Source organism: Malurus melanocephalus, unplaced genomic scaffold (genome assembly GCF_030028575.1).
Source record: "Malurus melanocephalus ecotype Western Australia unplaced genomic scaffold, MMel_1.1 scaffold_277, whole genome shotgun sequence".
Classification (NCBI taxonomy): domain Eukaryota; kingdom Metazoa; phylum Chordata; class Aves; order Passeriformes; family Maluridae; genus Malurus; species Malurus melanocephalus.
This window is the reverse complement of record NW_026623509.1, coordinates 224,149-243,397: the sequence shown is the minus strand read 5'-3', so window position 1 is coordinate 243,397 and position 19,249 is coordinate 224,149. Positions and strand designations below refer to the sequence as shown.

The window sequence follows — 19,249 nt, the reverse complement described above, 5'->3', positions numbered from 1 at the left end:
AACACCCTTTTGTCCAACTGTAAAATGTATCCTACATTAAAAAAAAAACTGTCTCCAAACCAGCCAACTCTCTGCCTTCTTTCCAAGAATACTGTGAGCAAAGCCATTGTGTATATTCACATGCTTTAGCTGCTGCTGCTTTTCTGAAATTTTCTGGGAATTTAATCAGTTTTTCATTTAAAATATTTTTTACTTTTTTACTTCATTGCAAAATGAAAATAAATAAGAAAATCTCATAGACCGTAAAAGGAACTCTACTAGATGATACACTGGACCCTCCTAATAACGTGTAACAGATGGAAAGTTGTTTTTTATCCTTAGAAACAAAATATCGTCAGACAAAAAATGTGTGACATTTTTGTTTAAGGAAGCCTGTCTGTGTACAGTAGACAATAGGTAAAGACACACTTTATTTGCATGTAACCCAGAATTTTATGTTTCTGAATGTCTGTAGCATGCACTGATCACTAGATGAATCCTTTTCAGTACTGAGAGTTCTGGGAAGCAGGTAARTCACTCAGCATTCACATCAGATGACTGCTGAACACTTTTAGAGAAGCATCAAGAACTCTGGCAGATTTTGTGTAATTGCTGGCAATACCCATAAGGAAACTCAAGAGGATTGGATGTGCTCTGTAGGGCTTTCTGCAGGGCTGGATCTGCAGTCTTATTCCAGAAATCACTGCTCTAATGACTGCAGATGCAGACACAGAGAGTCATGTGAGCACTGATGTCTGAAGTTAAGATCTTCTGCCAGCTAAGTGGATATCTTTTAAAGCCTTAATCCTGTAACTAATGAAGTCAATAGGAGATTATCAGTTGACATCAATGGACTTGGAATCAGGCCCTCAAAGATTAAAGTAATCCTGTGCTAAGCTTTCAGGTGGCTTCTGCTGTTTCACACCTATATCCCAAAAAGTACATGCCTTATTTCACTGAATCACTCTGTTGCTGAAAACAAATTTTTCAGCAAAGTAGTCCTAATTGTTTTTCAATGTCTCCAAAACATTTTGTCCTGAAAGTTCTTAGGGAAATACATAAGTTTTTTGTCACTAGAATCCAGATTATTTGGTACAAATTTTCTGCAAATTTGAATTTGAATAGATTTAAAGGGTTGGTTGCCTTGATGATGAGAACGTTACTTTTTTTTAATTAACAAAGTATTAGTGAATTTTTAATATTGCAAGATGGAAAAAAATAGTTTTAATTTACCTCTTGTCTTYCTTCTGGGTTTTTTCCAAGACAAAGGTCACCTTTTAAGTTTGAGAGAAGATCAAAATGATATAATTCCTGATTAAACTGATACACAGATAAAGTGTATCAGTTTAATTTAAGTGTATCCTTTAATTTACTAAAGGATAGTAAATTAAAATGCATTAATGTCTTTCAAGGAATTTACACGATTAAGGTAAGATTAGCAGAACAGGGTGCCCTTGGACTTGTTTTTTCCATGTAGAACCAATCTTATAAATGCCTATTTAATGGATGCAATTAGAATTTCATGTATGAGCACTCRTTTTCACCATAGTGTGACTTTATAYCTGTGAAATTATTTGTYCATATTATCAGAATCTCCRTTTTGCATAATTTTACAGGAAAKGTCCTTGTTCCTYAAYCCRAATTAGAAAAAATATRTATTGAAAAGCAACATTTCATCATCCCAGGAATATCATTCTGCTTTTCAGTGAAGGCAGCTGATCACTGGATTGAAATGGGTAACTGTCTGATMAATACAGTGACTGTTCAGTGATGAAATGATTTCTGCCTTCCTCCAACTTCAGTCTTTCTGTGCCTGAGCTGTGTGAGGCTGCTACTCCTGAGCTGTAAATGCCCAGCTAAGACACAGTGCTTGCAGTTACTACAAAATAACAAAAATCTGTGGAATGACCAAAGGATAAAAGCCTMAGCCTGCTGGGAAGCATTTTTGATGCACACATCTTGTCAGGCAGTTTCAAAAATAAGAAGCACTGCAGCAGCCAGGGATGGTTGATGTTTGCTGTGGGTCTAGAAAGGAAGGAGCTGCAAAGCCAAATGGGGACAAGTGAATGAAAAAAAAAGACAAACAGGTGGCATGTCAGTAATGCAGAATTTATACTCTTATTTATATTTAATTTAAACTTGGTGTGAAACATAATAATATGTGAGGATTTAAAGGTAAAAAGGGTTTGGATCTGTGTTGCTGACCGTTAACACAGAGGGGGAGGCTTTGAGTTAGTATTTCTGACTGGATGCAGTAAAAAAATGAGTTTGCTGTTGTTCTGAAATGGAGTGAAACAATTTGGAGCTGATTTTGCATAACATCTTTTTGTCTCCCTACTTATCTATGAGGTAAAGATGTTTTTCCTTATATTCCAGGAATATGCCTCCTTTCTGATCAGTGGCATATAAAAAGAGAAAGATGAGTTTTCTGTCCCAAAATAATAAAGCAGGGGTTTTAAACTAGCAGACATCAGGGAAAGTCATGTTTCTTGCAACAGGTACATTTGTTCTCCTTTAGCAGCAGAAAGGCTCAGAGAATGCTTGAAATGTACAATGTGTTGGGAACAGAGAGGCAGTATCTCTGAATAAAGGAAGAAATGAATGGAATAAAAGATTAGGAGAGAGAGACACAGAGACAGAGACAACTTGAACACATACATAAAATCCCTTCTGGAGGCCCTTATCTAATTGCCTCATTTATCTAGTTTCATTTATAAGCTCAGTTTTATTCTGGGACACTCTCGGAGGTTGTGTGAGAATGGCTGCAGAATGACCTAACTGGCAACAGGCTTTCTACAGACCTTTTTTTTTTTTCTTTTTTTTTGTATGCCAATTCTCAGGGCAATTACTGCAGTTGCCCTTTTTATATCAGCATCTTGGGTGGCTAGGCCTGGGGTTTGCTCACTCTTTTTAATAGTATAATTTCTTTTGATAAATAAGCAGCTAGGATTTTTTGTGTCTTCTTTTTTTTTTTTTTTATGAGAATAGTTCTTTTCCACTGGGACTTCCTATGTACATGTGGGCTTAATGCAGATTCCTGCTTTCACACAGTATAAAAGGTGATTTAAAAATGAATCAAAACAGTTTCACAAACTATCTCCCTTTCCCCCCTAATCTTCACTTAGATTACTTAGTAGTTTTGAAGCTTTTATGCAATGACTCAAGAGCAGAAATTGTTTTTTAAATAAAAGAAACTGTAGTATTTTGCTTAAATTTTGAAAGTGATTTTCTCGGTGYAGCACAGTCAATGTGAGTTTTTGCTACTGATTTGAATGAGGCCTGGATTTAATCCTTAGCTCTTATTGGTGTTTTATTTTCTGTTTTCTCTAGTAAATGAAACTGTCTCTAACATTGAGATCAAAATTCTAAAATCATTGTTTTCTGCATGACCGTTGCATATATATTATTGTGAATCTTCAATTTAGGTGCCATCTGTGGTATTTTTTAAGGAACTAAGCAGTGAGAAAAGAAMTATCACATCTCCCCAGCTGGTTATTGAAAATAACATGTCACACTGGAGTTGAAGTTGGGTTTGTTTTTAAATATATTTCATTGAAGAAAGCGTTAAAGATGTTATCTCTGTCAGATATTTAAACATTGCTAAAATACTTCAGCGACTTTCTTGCTTTGCTGATTATGAAGAGTGTAATAAAACCATGCTATGTGACAGATTTAGACAGCTGGCTCATTCATGAGAAGTTCACATTTTTGTCACCCACGTTGAATAAGGAAAGATTAGATGCTAAGGTCAATTTACAAAAATGGTTGTCAGGACATTTTTTAATTGTAAAACTTTTTGTGATGGAATTCAGGGAAAAGACTAAAGGCAGAAAGCAGTGGAGACAAAGAGCTGCTATTAACCTACAGATGCTACCACAGGGTTCATTTTAAGATTGGTCACACTGCTTAGCCAATGAAGTGTTCGTGTGACTATAAGGGACCACCCTTTTCTGGGGTGAGAGGGCAATTTGGTCTTCATGCTCATTTAATCCCAAGATGTCTTTCAATGGACTGTCAGTTGAATCTACATTGTGCAAAATTATGCATGCACTTTTTAATGCAGACCATTGTTCTCTGAGCACTTAACCAAGATTTCTCAACCAATTTCCATTTGGCATGAGGTCACTCGAAACCCAGGCAAACATATATGGAAGGCAAATGTAATTGTCTGTTCCTCAGAGCTGGAATGTGTAAGGACACAGAAATGCAGCTATGGGTTATGTTGTAATTTCAGATTTAATACTTACTAAGTATTACAAAGACTGACAAATTTGTATAAGGGAAAATTCTTTGCATGTTGCTGCCCTGGAGAGGTGATTTTATCAYTGGAGAGTAATATGGGAAAAGTCATTTAGGCCTTTTTGACTAAATGTAGTGAATTGTTGATGCATGAGCAGCTGCTTAAAAGGACCACAGGATGTGCACACTGTGCCTGCTCTGCTTTCTTAGGCAAGATTTTATAAAAGCTGCAGTAGGTAGTTTGCAGGTAGTGCAAAAGAAACTGATAGTTCATACGTAGTGAACAAAAAAACTGCCTATAGATAGAGCTGCAGAKAAGAGGGCACCAGTTCTGCAGATACATCTAATTAATACCTTAGAAAACCTGACTACAGCATGTACACCACATTTATTGATACATTTACAAGGACACAGTTTTCTCTTAGTTCTCCAAGGAACATTTACATTTAGAACTGCATTTGGCAAGAATCACTGTAGGTTTTGTACAAGGGACACTGCAGACAGGCACACATGCTCATGTGAGCTCTGGTCCTGGGTTCAGCGTGGCATCGGCAGAGTCTGCTGTGTATAACCTCTCACACTGTCCTGCTACAGTGAAAATCACTTTATGGACACTTTTAACACGTGCTGTAATTTTATTACCATTGGTGGCCRTTTGCTTTTTTTCTCATCCCACATAAATGAACACAAGTTGACACAAAGGTACACTTCTATATTAGATCCACAACACATTGAAGTTTGTGTGTGTGTTTGCTCTCTTTTTCCCATCTTTCCAATTAAGTTGGTGAAAAATGTAACTTTAGTATTTTACAGGACATGGTAAAGCTGTCTCATCTAGGTGATGTCTATATTATAAAAATAAAATAAAATAATATAAATATGTAACATGAACCCAGTGCCCATCGTTAAATAAAATATATGATAAAAAGCAGACCTTCTAGGATGACTGGTTTTGAAATATGCGAATATAATTTAATTATTAAACACTTGAAACAATCTTGATATTAAGCTGCGATAACCAGATTTTTGCATCTATGCTAGATAAAGAAATAACATTCTGTAATAGAGTTACATTGATGAAAGTGAAGGTTACAGTCTTACAATGAATTGCCTAGATAGGAATGCATTAAGCAGTTCTGAAATATTGTYTCATGATGTAGGTCAGTTTACCTTAGAAACTGTTACAACTGGATTTTATTAAATCCAGCAGTTTATACAGCGATGTTGGAAAACTGCTTTCTCACTTCTATAATCAGATAGGTACAGGAACGAGATTTCTGGGATGTCAAAGAAGCCATTAAGWCATCAGGAAAGTCCTTTGATGAAAATGTGTTTTACAGTGGAATTGCTTAGTAAACTATTTCTCATGAAGAAATAAATATTAGAAAAGATTCCACTCTCTGTAAAACCGTATTTGTGATGGTGGCTGCGCGTGTATGTGTGCACATATTGGATATCGGGACGTCTGTGGAGACGTGCAGGAATATTTACACACATACAAGGGATTTTTTTCTGCACATTTGTGGATATTACACTTAAATTAATAAAGTAAATCAAATCACCGGTGTTTGTTGCAGGACAACAGTCTTTCAAAAATGACAGGATTCAAAACAAATGCCCGTTGAAAGTGGAGTTTCCAAASAGTCCCAGAAACTATACAATGTAGCTGGTGAGATCCAGCAAATAGGATGTCATGTCTAGGATCTGATCAAGAATACCTGCCCTTGTCACTCTTCGGATGTTTCTATCCACTTGTTCACACTGGGGGCCGAGATAGCCTTTTTTGCATAAACATTTATTGGGCCTTACACAGACACCTCCATGTCGACAGGCTGGGTCACATTTTGCTGTGGGTGAAAAAACARCGATTTTCTAATTTGTTTAGAACATCACAAACCAAAAAAAAGATACAGTACATTCATTAGATTYGTTAAAACCTTTTTTAACCTTGTCATAATAAAGCATATAAATTAAAAACAAAATCAGAAGGATGAAATATTAGAAGTTTTGGAAGCAAATTTTTAAAAGTTTTAGAATATTAGCAGTAGGAAGCAATGTTGTATTTTTGAGAGGATGTCACCTGGAAAAGACTGATAAACTCAAGTATTTTTAACTAAACTCTGATATTTTTTAAATGTCCAATTCCCATATTCAGGTTTCATTTAGGAATCTTAGTCAAACTCTTTTATATACTCAGAGTTCTGCACTACACTCTTTCCTTAGCAAAGCAGACTACACCTGACCAGAGGTGAACTAATGAATCACTTAATGCTGGGACCAAAACTGAATTCCTTTTTGAAAAAATGAGAGCCAGAGTATTTTTTTCAGCCATTTTTATCAGTTATTTAAGTTCCAAAGTTTTCCCCTGTCTTTAGCAGATGCCTGARGATTTATCTATAGAGTTCTAGGTTAATCAGCTTGCTTCATTTTTTTTCAAATTTTATTTTGTTGTTTGACTACTATTTTAAATTGTAGCCAGTGTTAGCAAAACTAATAATCAATAACTTTAGTCGAGGAAGTATATTTTCCTAGGGTAGTCACAGCGTTATGATATATGTAATATAYATAATGTATTTTGGTTTTTTTGCAGGTGTTATGCTGTTTAATGTTATCTATTGCAGTAAGCTTTAATATGGATTTACATGTATTAGTAATACACTATAGAAATACAGGTTTCTTGATTTTATCCATGGGTTTTTTAATTACACAAGAAGGAAACTCATACCTCCTAAGGTAATATTTTTTATTTTAACTATAATAGTAGCTTGTGGAATGAAACTGAAACACCTAGAACACCTCTCTGGTTGCATGGGATGCAGGGGAGAAAGGTTCTTAATCTACATATTTTCTGTGTCTTTCTTACTCATTCTGTCTATCAAATTATCTATCATAAAAATGTAATTTTTTAAACAAAACAGATTATTCAAGACCCATTTATGTTCATGTTAGGATAATTTTTTACCTTCAAATTCCATGTGGGCAAAGGCTGTATAATGGGCCTCATTCTCTAAATGCAGGGAGGTTCTGACCGACAAATGAGGACAATTGAAGATGGGCTGCTTGGCCAGATTACCTCATCTGTTTCTCTAACCAGCCTTGCTTGCTGGGTGTAGATGGTCAGCTCATGAATTTTTTCCCGTAAAGTGCATTATTAGTGATTAATTAATTTTATTTCATTCCAAAGTAATTTCTGCTCATCACTAAAAACCTGGAGGTTGCTGAAATTTACGCTCCAGCCTATAAGGACTTCATCACTGACCCTGCTTCACCAGGGCCCTCCTGAGTGCCCTTCTAACCTGAATTATCCCTGGTCCATTGTGGGATCCTTGTTTTCTCTTAGTCCCTGCTGCCCCTTTGAGTTCTACTGCCCTAATGTTAACATCTCTCTGTGTTGGCATCTGGTCAAACTCGCTGACCAAATACGCCCAGTGAGAGGATTCTGCTGATGCTGAGGAACAACATCRTTGCAATAACATCAGCTGGTACCCAGGCTGGCTCTGGAAGATCTGCATTGGCCAAAATCACACAGCTCAGACAGAACCACAGCCTATGAGACAGAGATGGCACAGCTGGGGCTCTCCAGGCTCATTCACCTCACCCCTTTGCTGGCACATCCATCACCTTAGTTTGATCACAGTCACTTTTCCAAGTGGCTTTTAAAAAGTAAAGCAGGAAGGTAGGACTTGATGAAATCACTATAATAATGTATCACAATCACATTGATTATTAGCTGCTTTGTGMTAATTTGCACATAAAATTCTCTTTAACTAACTGGAGCCATTTCATTTGGTATGATCAAAAGCMAGAATGTACCAGAACTAAAAAATCTGGATTAAGTTAGTGAAGTGCAAAATATGCAACGGTGACCTGCAATTCTGATGTACCATCTTTCCTGAAAAATCACCTCAATTTGACACTGGCAGTGATAATACTGCAAGTGGAAGGTGAATGTCCAAACACAGGACATATATTGACTGCATTTCCTTTCATTTTRAAACCTTGGTGAAAAAAATAACAATACCATTGTCTGCCATATTTATGCCATTAATTGCATTCTGCACTGGCTTACAATGCATTTGATGTTTTAGCAGTTGCACTTGTTTAAAGACTTACTGTTCTTCTACAACTCATGAAATCAGTRTTTTTTAATGTCTTAGAACTGAAGGCCAATGTATTGGTCAACATATACTGCAAGTTTCTCTGAGCAGGTAACTAAAAGCCAATTATGACATGTCGCTACTTTTTTCACTTGTTGCTATGAATCTATATACAAACCAGTTCTGCAGAACTCTCCTTCCCAGCCTTGATTACAGCAGCATTTTCCTGTGGGAGTGCAGTGCCCGTTCCGACAATGCCTTGAGCATTCAGACGTCAGTATCTGTGCGGGCTGAGCTGTTCTCTTGCATTCTTCAGGGACTAAAGGCCTGAATGAAACCATACAAACCAAGSAAACAGTTAAAAGTTGGGATCAAAGAGAAATAAATGGATTTTGTTTATTTAAGGCCTGATTCTCTGCTATGGTGTAATCAGTGGGAGAAGTAATGAGATTTCTTTCTTCCTCATCAAAAACAGTAAGCATAGAGATGATATGTTACAGTAGAGAAAATACAGTGCAATTTGCTGTTGTTTCATATAACTGCCTTCAGAGATCTGCTACAAGATGAAACGATAGTCCTTGGGAATTCTTGAAGCATGAACCTGCCAAAACCAGCCTGCTGAAGGTTTACCTTTATAAAGCTGCCAGCTTATGCTTTTCTAGCTGATCTAGATTTCCCTGTTGTATGCTGGGAAGAGTAACCTGAACAAGTTTTATGTCATGCTCTATGACGTGTAATAATTTTGCAGAAGTATTGCCTCTGTCTACAAATTCAGTTTTACACTGCCAGCTTTTTATTTTCATGGTATGATATTTGGATTGTGCATTCTGGGTGCTTACTTAGGCATCTGAACATCAGGAAAGACTTTTTCAGTCTCAGAGTGATCAAGACCAAGCACAAGGGAAGTTCTTGTTCACCTGACTTAAAATACTTGTGATAGTGGATTTTTTGGTTAGGGTGATAGGATCATCAGAAGAATATAGGTTCCCAGTAGAGGTACCATGTTTTGTCTCTGCTGTGGGTTTGATTSCACAGGTAGAAGTTTAGAAAAGAATGTCAGTGATCTAATCAAGTAATTGAATGGGAGCATCATGGAAAATTAAATTAATTAGTGACAAATACAAAATTACTCATTCTCAAGGAAATCATCTGAACTACTGCCATACCTTATAAGTTTGAAATGTGCAGGATGAAGTTTTTAATGGTTTTGTAGAGAGCTTAGAGAAACCTTGGCTAAGTGTCCAGTTGGAATCCAAACAAACCAAAACAAAATTGTTTTGGTATGAGATAGAACAGGAAAGACCATTGTTCATTATACTGACATCAGTCTTACACCCCCAATTATATGCAAATAACTGGAATAGCGAATTSTGCACCGATTACCCTGACAAATATTAAATTCCCTGATTGATACYCCTGTGTGGAGAATGGGTAGTTTTGAAGCCTGAGAAAGAATGGGTATGATGGAGGTGTAGAATACTGACAGAAAAAAGAGAGGAGGACAGTTGGGCATTCTTGTTTATCTCCCATTTCAACATCAGAAGAAACATCAAGGCAAAAAATTAAGCTAAAGAGAATAAAGTTAAATAGCTGAACTCATGGCTTCCAAGATATCAATAGATATTTGAAGCCCACRTTCTACTAGGATTTTACAAAGATATTTCTCTGACCAATGGGGGCATTCAAAGTAATATTMGATAGGGTAAAAAAATAATTCTTTTAAAAATAAGCATTCATACCTAATGTCACCGAAGTCCCTCACTAGCTGACTGGGCTTACATTTCCCCCTCTCATTTTGGCACACATCTTGTTAATGGTCCATTACAGGGTTTCTTGCATTTTTCTTTGAAACAGAGTAATACAGTACAGGCCCACTGGTTTGTTTCAGCACAGCACTTTCTCTGCTCAGTCCTAATTGCTACCATGATTATTTAAACACACAAGAACTGGTTCCCCAAAGAWGTTAAGGACAGAAAGAATGTGTAGATACTTCTTTAGCATAGCACCAAGTCCTGATTTCCAAAGCATTTCTGAGAATYAGACTGAAGGTCCTGTATTATTTAAGGGCTTTGAAACATGTTYTGACACCTTTGGTGCAGCATATTTGAAACCCTTTCAGTTTTGCTGTTTACGTATTTCCACAGCTGTCTTTTAAATATAATGTATTATTTTTTTGACCTTTAAGGAATTCCAGTTCTGTAGTAATGAGTATATTACATATGATCCRGTTAAAAAAGCGCCTACACTTAAAAATTTATATGCAATATTCACATGTAATGCTATTTTGGAAATTGTTCTAGAAAATAATATGATTTTCAGTCTAGAAAAAAAAAAATCTACATTTGAAATGATTTCTGTATAGCCAACTGCAGAGGAGATAACATTCTTTATTTATTCTTTATTTCACTGTTAAAGCCCACTCATTTCAAGTTACTGTAAATGGGAGGTTTCTCATTTTCTTGCTCAAACCCAAGTATATATTTCTTGTTCAAACCCAACTCTGTTTAGCAGGAAGCATAACRTGAGGCTCCTGGAGCATCTCTTGGAAAAGAGCTCCAGTGACATATCCTTAGCAAAGAATGACCTCATAAGTCACAAAGGTATTTTATTTGAGAAGATAATGGTTTATATATTAATAGATGTGAAGTATTTATCCGTGATAGGGCTAGAATATATGGTTCTTTTTGTATGCAATTAGGAAGGCAGAAGTCACACTTTTTTGTATCCAGCCTAATATGGCTGCTCACTTTTGTGATTTAAAGTTTTCTACCACTCTTGGTACTTGTGAATATAACCTTGCCTTTTATTCTGCCATCAATCAATAACTTGCACTCATCAGCCTTGGATWATATTTATTAATGGTGGGGTGGAGTAGAAACAAAGATGGAAAAAATTCTGGTTGGCAGGGTGCCCTAGGAGAAGAGGAATACAAATGCAGCTGCAGTGGAATCCTTGTGTGTGAGAATTGCTGGTTTTTCTTAGCTGTGCTCTAGGAAAAGCCACACTTTTCTCAGGATTTGAAATGCTGCTCTGGGACCAACACGTACCGAGAGAAAGTCTCTGCCCTACAGTGCTCACACTTTGCTTTCTTAGGGCTTGAAAGGGGTGGAAATTTTCAGGGACAGCACAAATTGAAGTGAATCTCACAAAGATAATGAAAGTCCTGAAACTGACTGTTGGGACTTGATTGCTCCCGCACTTAGACAGGACTGTGATGTTGTTTATATAACCAGTGCTTCGCTGTGTCTCCCAGCATGGAAAATGGAGGGGAATAGAKGAAGCCACACTCTGGGCTGAAGAGAATTTTTCCCTTGTATCCCTCAATCTATAAAACTCTGAAGGGTACAGCTTGATTATTCTTACAGTAAGCACTATTTGGTCCGCAGAAAGTCAGCCAAAAATGTAGCTGATAATGACTATTTATATGGTCTGTACAATTCTAGTTATCTTAAAGAGCTGTTCATATATACAGTACAGTACAGTATATCTTGCTTGTTAAAACAGGCTTTCATGAAACTGTATAACAACTCTAAATGTATGGAACATGGAGGAAAAGTTGTACTGGGGGCTGGGGCCCTCACTGCATCCCTTCGCTGACGTGTGCAGTGAGCTGGGAATTCTTGACTGTACAATATGTAAAATAATTTTTGCTGCCTTACCATAGCTAGTGTAAGAAATCAGCCTCTACTGTTAGTTTAGAGGTGTATAAAAGTCCAACGTGCTTTAATAGATTAAAACTCACCCTGGCATTGCTCAGGACTTCRTGCTTTCTTTAGTGCATCTCTTCACAGCTCCACTAAACACACARAGTGATTTAGCTGCTCTATGTGCTATCTGAGATATGCATTAATCAATGCAAATGGAGGGAAAAACTCAGCAGTAAAACAATGATACTGAACAGAAAACTATTCCTCCACCAGGCTTTTGACACAGTATCAGAAATCTCTACTTCCCCACTGAAGTGAGAAAAAAAAAAAGCCAGACAAAATTCCTGGATGYTCAGATTCAAACAAGAGACGCTGCTGTAGAGATCCTGATAAAAATATATAGAATGTTATGCTTCAATTACCTGCACATAAGATRTTAGGTATTAGAATGATGTTTAAGTATATCACCAACATTTGTGCATTAGTTGTTGCGGTTTTCTCCTTTATAAGGGAAAATGTCAAGAAAAAATAATTTTGTTTCACCCCTTGTCATGGCCTAAATTTACTACTTGTCATAGAATAAATATAGCATTTCTTCAGGTACAGCTTCTAAAATTAAAAAGTATACCTTTAGTCCTGGGAGAGATGCCAAAAGCTCGTTACTTGTCTCCAGATTTACTACATGGGAATAATGTGGAAAAAACTCACGGCTTTTAAGATTTAAACTCAGCAGCATATCAAATTTATTCTTATATGGTATACTTGTTCATGACCTCTAGTCTTAAGAAATTCTGTCATGTTTGAAAACTAGTCCCTAGCGAAGCCTGTATCAATGTTAATAGCTAAGAGGTCAATGCAACTGCTAAACAGTTTGTATTACTGTCAGGGTGGTCATGAAAACAACACCTGCTGCATGAGCACTTGGCAGCTGGGTCAACAGGCACTGTGGGAATTTATCAATTTAGGGGGCCACTTGCATAACACTTTGACTGATGAATTGGGAAAGACTGGCTTACTGGGCTAAAGCTGCTCTATTATGTGTGACTTTCTTTAGGATGGCAGAGGCTTCCTGCAGGCTCCAGAAAATAAGCAAAAGATAAACTGAGCTRTTTTTTTCCTTATAAAGTGATAAAAAGTGAGAACTCCTTAAGAGCCAATGCTAGAAAGACTTTAAAAAACAGGGAAAAAAATCCGAAACCAAAACAAAAACTTTTACAGTCAGTGAGCTGTGATGTGATTGAAAAAAATCCTTAGGTTTTCCATCGTGGTTACAAAGGAGTTTTTGTGAAGTACTTCTGTAAAGTGAAACTCTCTAGACTGGTATTCGCAAAAAGCTCTAATTTCTCTTTAGTGTCTCTTGTGGGAATAGTAACTGCATGTGGGTAGGTAAATGAGATAAGAATTTTGCATGCTCCGGCTAAACTAAACATAATTAGGCATTAATTCTGCCTTTCCATTCCCTCAAATGACTTAAGGGATAGTAACTTTCTGAACAGAAAAAAATCACATGGCCCACCTGGGTTGGTGAGGGCATTCACCAACAAAATTGGCTCCTTCTACAGAGACTTTCCAGTAGGAGCTTGGGAGTTTATCTATAACCCATCAGAACCGAGTATCTTGATGCAGATTATTCTAAAACTGTGTGTTTCCATTTCCATACTAATTAAATTATCCAACAGGGYTACACTTTCATAAGTGCTTTTCTTCTGTCATACCACCAAACACTCCTGACTCATACTGAAAAATAAAAACACTTATGGTTTTCTAAAGACCTGAATAACGTCAAAATGAGGCATGACCTAGATATTGTCCCTTCGTGTTTGAAATCAGTCTGTTTGGAAATGCTCTCCGACAGCGGAAGTCCCGGAAGGTGATGATGGAAAGGATGATAAGTGGAATTATATACTCTGGAGGGGCATGAAAAAGGAGTGAGATGGTTTGAATCAAGTTCAAGTTTCAATCCAACAGGAAGCAGCTATTCCGGCTGTTGATATGAAACACATTGAAATCCAGATCTATAAGGTGCTATAAGGAGAGGAAGAGGAAATCTTCTTCTGTGTGAAGGAACACTCAGGCTCTGCCCTCTTCTATAAAAATCACCTGCAGGTTTCAGTGAGSCATCCTGGTCAAAACAATTACTCACTCCCTTTGGAATCACCGTATGGATGGTGGCAAACTCTTTAATCTTCGCACTTAAAATTTCACAGGGGACACAGAACATATTTTAAAGGGAAAACATTTGCATTGTCTGTCATTTTGAGAACTCTTCTCTGAATATCTTTCCTTTAATCTGTAAATTCCTTAGAAACTAAAGTGATCATATTGTAAGTATTCTAAAAGAAGACTTGCAAAGCCATTTTGTGGCTGTTCTCCCACCATCCAAAGTTTATTTTCGTACTTCTTGGTCTAGTAATAATGTTTGAATTACAGACTACATGGACCTGTCAACAGATTTTACTTATTTAAATATTAATTTTCACAGTTCATTTTCTCTTCTCATCATGCTAAAAAATGATTACTTTTCTTTTTCTTATGGATTTGTCTCCTATTTTCTCTGTTATCAACTAACTGAAATCTTTTGATCTCTCTRTACATTTTCTACATCACTGTTTWCTCAGTTGTTTTTTCTTTTGAATACATCAGTGCCTTTGTGATTGATATTAGTATGTATTTGTAGAAATAGAAAACACTACAGGAAAGTTACTAATCAGAAAGTAAAAAACTAAAAAATAAAAAGGTTTTGGTTCTTGATCACAAAAACAGTTTCAAAAATGCTAGTATATGCACTGACCTTCAGGATATTTGACTAACCCTACCCTTTTAGTTGAGAAAAAACAAAGTCTTTCTCCTTATGTTTTCTCACTAGTTTCAATCCCTGGAAAGTAGTAACAGGGTTTTTTTTATAATCATCAAACAATGGATATATTTTTCAGAGACACATTTTTACGTGAAGAACCTCTCTTAACTGCCAGTTTTAACTAATGTATCCAGTGTTGGTGTTATGTCCRTGTAATTTTTAATGTTTCCCACATCTCCTCCATCCTCAAAGCTAAATATGGTATTGGCTATACTCTTCTCTCTATGGGATTTTTGGTAATAGGTAGTGTATCTATATTTTGCTGCACTTCACATACTTGAGGCTTTTTWAAATCACTTCACTATCGATGAGCTCTCAAGCCCTAATGTATGATTATAACAACCTTTTTACAAAGAGAGGGATTATTTCACTCTGTGCTTTTGATGGGAGTCTATTTAGTTATTGACATGAAATACTTGAAAAACTGAGAAGTTTTACTGTGGTACCTGGAATTCTGTATTTCAAACTGCTTTGATGATTGTGGGATTCAGAACCTCTGTGTYGATCATGTTCATCAATTTTTCATATATCACCTCAGTTTAACACCTCATTTCTGTGACATCTCAAGGATTGTTTCRTAYTGAAGACTAATACAAAGGTTTCTCTGCATTATTCTGATCTTCTAACATTTTAACCTGCTGGCTTAATTTGAATTTTTTCCTACTGCTAGCAATATCCAGGTAGTACATTTCTGTCTAATCCTACGTTTGAGACAAGGAAGGCAGGGTCATGGTTATGCTTGAGAACAACCTGATTACACAGTAGTTTTCTACAAGACAARAGGACATGGCCTCAAGCTGTGCCATGGGAGGTTGGACACTGGGAAGAATTTTTTCACTGAAAGGGTTGTTAAACACTGGGATGGGCTGCCCAGGGAAGTGGTGGAGTCACCATCCCTGAAGGTGTTCAAGAAATGACTGCACATGGCACTCGGTGCTATGGTTTAGTCAACATGGTGGTGATGTGTCAATGGCTGGACATGATGATCTTGGAGATCTTTTCCAACCTTAATGTTTCTATGATTCTAAAAAGATCAAAATTAATCAAATCCTGCACCTTCATGTATTTTTTTTTAATGAAAGAATAATTTTGTAAGCTTGCAGCAGGTTACAAATGACCACTAGCAGAAGAAGACTGGGTTTGCATGGAATTATTAATTTCCAACAAAGGCTACTGGAAGGAATGATAATTTTGCTCTTTTACATTGCCCCAAGCATTGAAGCTTCTCTTTACAAATTAGCTAATCTGCCAGGGGCCCCCTCTCACAGGGCTTTTTTAATAAGTAATGAATTTCTAAGACATGGCAAATCAATAGTTTGATGATTTTATTTTTACCTGCTTCTTATAGTACACTTGCAGCATCTTTACTTTGTGTTTTAGAAAGCTTAGTGGGGTAGGGTTTAGGTGTATATTTGTTGAATTGGTATGGTGCACCATGAGGAGAAGCAAAAACTTTAACATGAAAAAAATATTATCTTGTCAATAGCAGTATTTTGTCACTAAGACATTACGTGAACATGTGCCAAAGCCATGCAATTTKAAGTTGTTTAATGGGTGATATGAACTCAGCATGAAATGACAAATARAGCTGCAATGCTCTTTTTGGAAGTAACTCATTATCTTTCCCTTAAATCTGCAATGGTGTGAGACTGAAAAACAACAAAACTCAAAAGTTTGCCTGAATGAAAATGACCCCATGTTTCTAAGAAGTGTTACCAAAAATGATATGCCTTTGCCACAGTCTGTTTAATTTCAACTGTRTGCCAATTTACAAAAGTATTTTATAGTTTTCTGGTTACTTTCACCAGTAACCAAACACAGTCTTGACCCTTTTCCATACATGAAAACAGCCAACCRTGAGTGCAGCAATGGGAGGTCTGGCCTTTCAGGTATGTCAGCTRAAGACCACCCTACTGGAAGAGGTAACAAGAACAAAAAGCTGAGGTCAAACAAGGCAGCCCCATGTAATTAGATACTAATAGTGGATTTAGGGTGTAAAATTCACTTAAAACCATACACCAACAGACTAAACAACCCCAGGAAGAATGGCAAGTTTTGTTCTAAAAAAAATGTTTTCAATACCAGAAAGCATAAATAAAACATAYGTAATAACCTTGACTGACAGACTGCACTAACCTGCAGTAACATCTGCTTCCAAATTATTTGCTATAGTTTTGGGATACTGCAATTATAAACCACTGAAACTACTTTAACTTACAGCACAGCATGCATCCAATTTCATGATTTTCTTGTTGTATTCACTTGTTATTCTAGTAACAATGTTTAGAATTTAAGTCTGACAAGAAAATAAATTCTTCTCTTTGCAGCAAAGCCAAAAATGGAAGTCTAACTGTATCTGATACTCATGGAGGAACATGCTGAAGTAGATGCTGAACAAATAGGCAGCTGCTCTTGCAGAGTATAATGGGGTCAAAGTAATTAGACAACAGACTTTTCTGTTGGCTGTTTCATTTCATGTTGATTTCTGATACTTTTGCAGGATGGATGTGCTACTTTTACATGTCAGAACTTGGTCTGATAGAGCAGCAAGAGCCATCATGAAGAAAATGGTATTCCCCCAGCTACAGTGAGTATCTGCCAGCCAGCAGCTCTTACTGCTGCTGGGGCCCCTGGGTCATGTTGGGAGCTGGCTTTTTGCAGTCTTTCCAGATTCCTTAATATTTTCATAGGTCCAGCTKCTCTGTAAAGATCATGTCTTGAGGAACTTTGGTTTGATAATTTTCATTTTTCCTCATTTTACAACTGGTAAATTAGTCTAAATAATTAGACCAATCCTATTAATTCCCTGTCTTATAAATCACTTGAGTAGGATTTATAACCCCTTTGGAAGGAGTTCTTTAAGAACTGTTAAAGAATTTTGTGTATTTYTGGCACGGAGTCCAAGGACAGAGGATTTCCCCCCTTGGTGCTCCAAACCTGCCCAGGGAGAGACAGGTAAGTGCAGGGATGGAAAGATGTTGAATTTGCATTGAGAATTTTCCCTTTTATTGATTGTCAGTATTGCATAATTCAGCCACACAAAGAGAACTGCAGTTACCTTCTGGTTTTTAAACTAGTGAAGRAACATTGATCTTAGAGAAATGCAGTGCTCACCTTTTTGGGTCAACAATCTTGTAGAGTTTTCCACTGTGAGGCTGTGTCACACTTTTACTGCTTGATAATATGTAAATCTCACCTGTAAGGGAAAAGAGTGCAATAAATTAGTTCCCCTTTCCTAAGCTGTCAAATACATGACTTCTGTGATCTGGTTGTACTTGTTGAATGAGAARAATCTTTGWAAAAAACACTCATCACTAAAATAKACWAAAGAGTCATTTCTATTTGAAAATTTATATAAGATTTTTGTCCAAAWTGATGGTAAAATGTAAAAWTATTCTGTCATGTGAGRTTTTTCTTTCRWATAGTGTAGAATTGATTTAAAAATRAAACTTGTGAGGAAGGGAGAAGAGAGGGATCCGTCTGCTCATGCAATATCTTTGCCCCTTAATTCTGTAGTGTTGGGAATAAAGGAATAAAAGCAAGTATATTATACATTGTGTCGTAGTGAGTGACAAGGTTCACATGTGAGACATAGTAAGGACCTCTACCCCTTCCAACAACACATTCCCTTCTCAGTTCTTCCTACAAGGCTGTTGAGGTGTGGCTGAGAGCAGCGCAGACAGCTTTGGCAAGGGACAGATAGCCTTCTTTTTAAACATTTGCTAYGATTATGAATACTTCAGCAGGAATTACTGATAAGCCTTATGATTTAAGAGCAATYCTTTTAGTATTTACCTAATTCATCTTCTCCAAATCCCAAGACAGGGCCTGAAAAGAAACCTCTACATGAGCCAGTGTTGCCAAGACAGAGGGGTTTCTCTTGCCACTGTTTGGTTGCAGGACTCTGTTGCAGCGTTAAAAAATTTCTATATTCAAAAACACATAAAACATATTGTTATATTACATTTTGAACAGAGAGTTTTCATCRTCCAGATAAATTAGTAAACAAGTATCTTCAAGTAGCTGCTGTAAGTAGCTTCATAGATACATCTGTGTAGATACATCTCATTGCCTTACAATTTTCTGTCACTATTTTTCAGATTCTTAAAAGTCATATAGTCATTCAAACACTGTAAAAATTAGGTTCAAACTATATTATACAACCATTTGTGAATATTCAGCTATTTGACATGGGGAAACTGCCCATTCATTAAAGAAACATTCATGTTGCTCCATCAGTGATATTTCCATAAAACCCTGAAAGTTTTTTTGGGAARCAGTTCCGTGATTAACATTTATTCCCATCATAATGTAAAAGATGCACGTAAGCATATGTAGAACTAAAATCTTAGGAATGCCATGATGGGAGTTCCTTTGTACTTTATTCCAAGGATTAGGTATGTTCTGTATGTCACCATTGATTAGAATGC

At 36.6% G+C, this 19,249-nt stretch overlaps 1 protein-coding gene across 1 annotated transcript in view; it reads right to left on the bottom strand.

Moving 5' to 3' along the window:
* Nucleotides 1-2,124: 2,124 nt before the first annotated feature.
* The window catches only part of HHIP (hedgehog interacting protein), a 71,170-nt gene continuing 54,045 nt past the window's right edge, over nucleotides 2,125-19,249 (bottom strand). The window contains exons 10-13 of the mRNA XM_057376315.1: nucleotides 18,615-18,745; nucleotides 17,934-18,015; nucleotides 8,494-8,642; nucleotides 2,125-6,065 (exon numbers count right to left, since the gene is read on the bottom strand). Of these exons, the coding sequence (XP_057232298.1) occupies nucleotides 5,872-6,065; nucleotides 8,494-8,642; nucleotides 17,934-18,015; nucleotides 18,615-18,745 (556 nt within the window). The 3' untranslated portion in view covers nucleotides 2,125-5,871. The remainder of the gene's footprint in view (nucleotides 6,066-8,493; nucleotides 8,643-17,933; nucleotides 18,016-18,614; nucleotides 18,746-19,249) is intronic.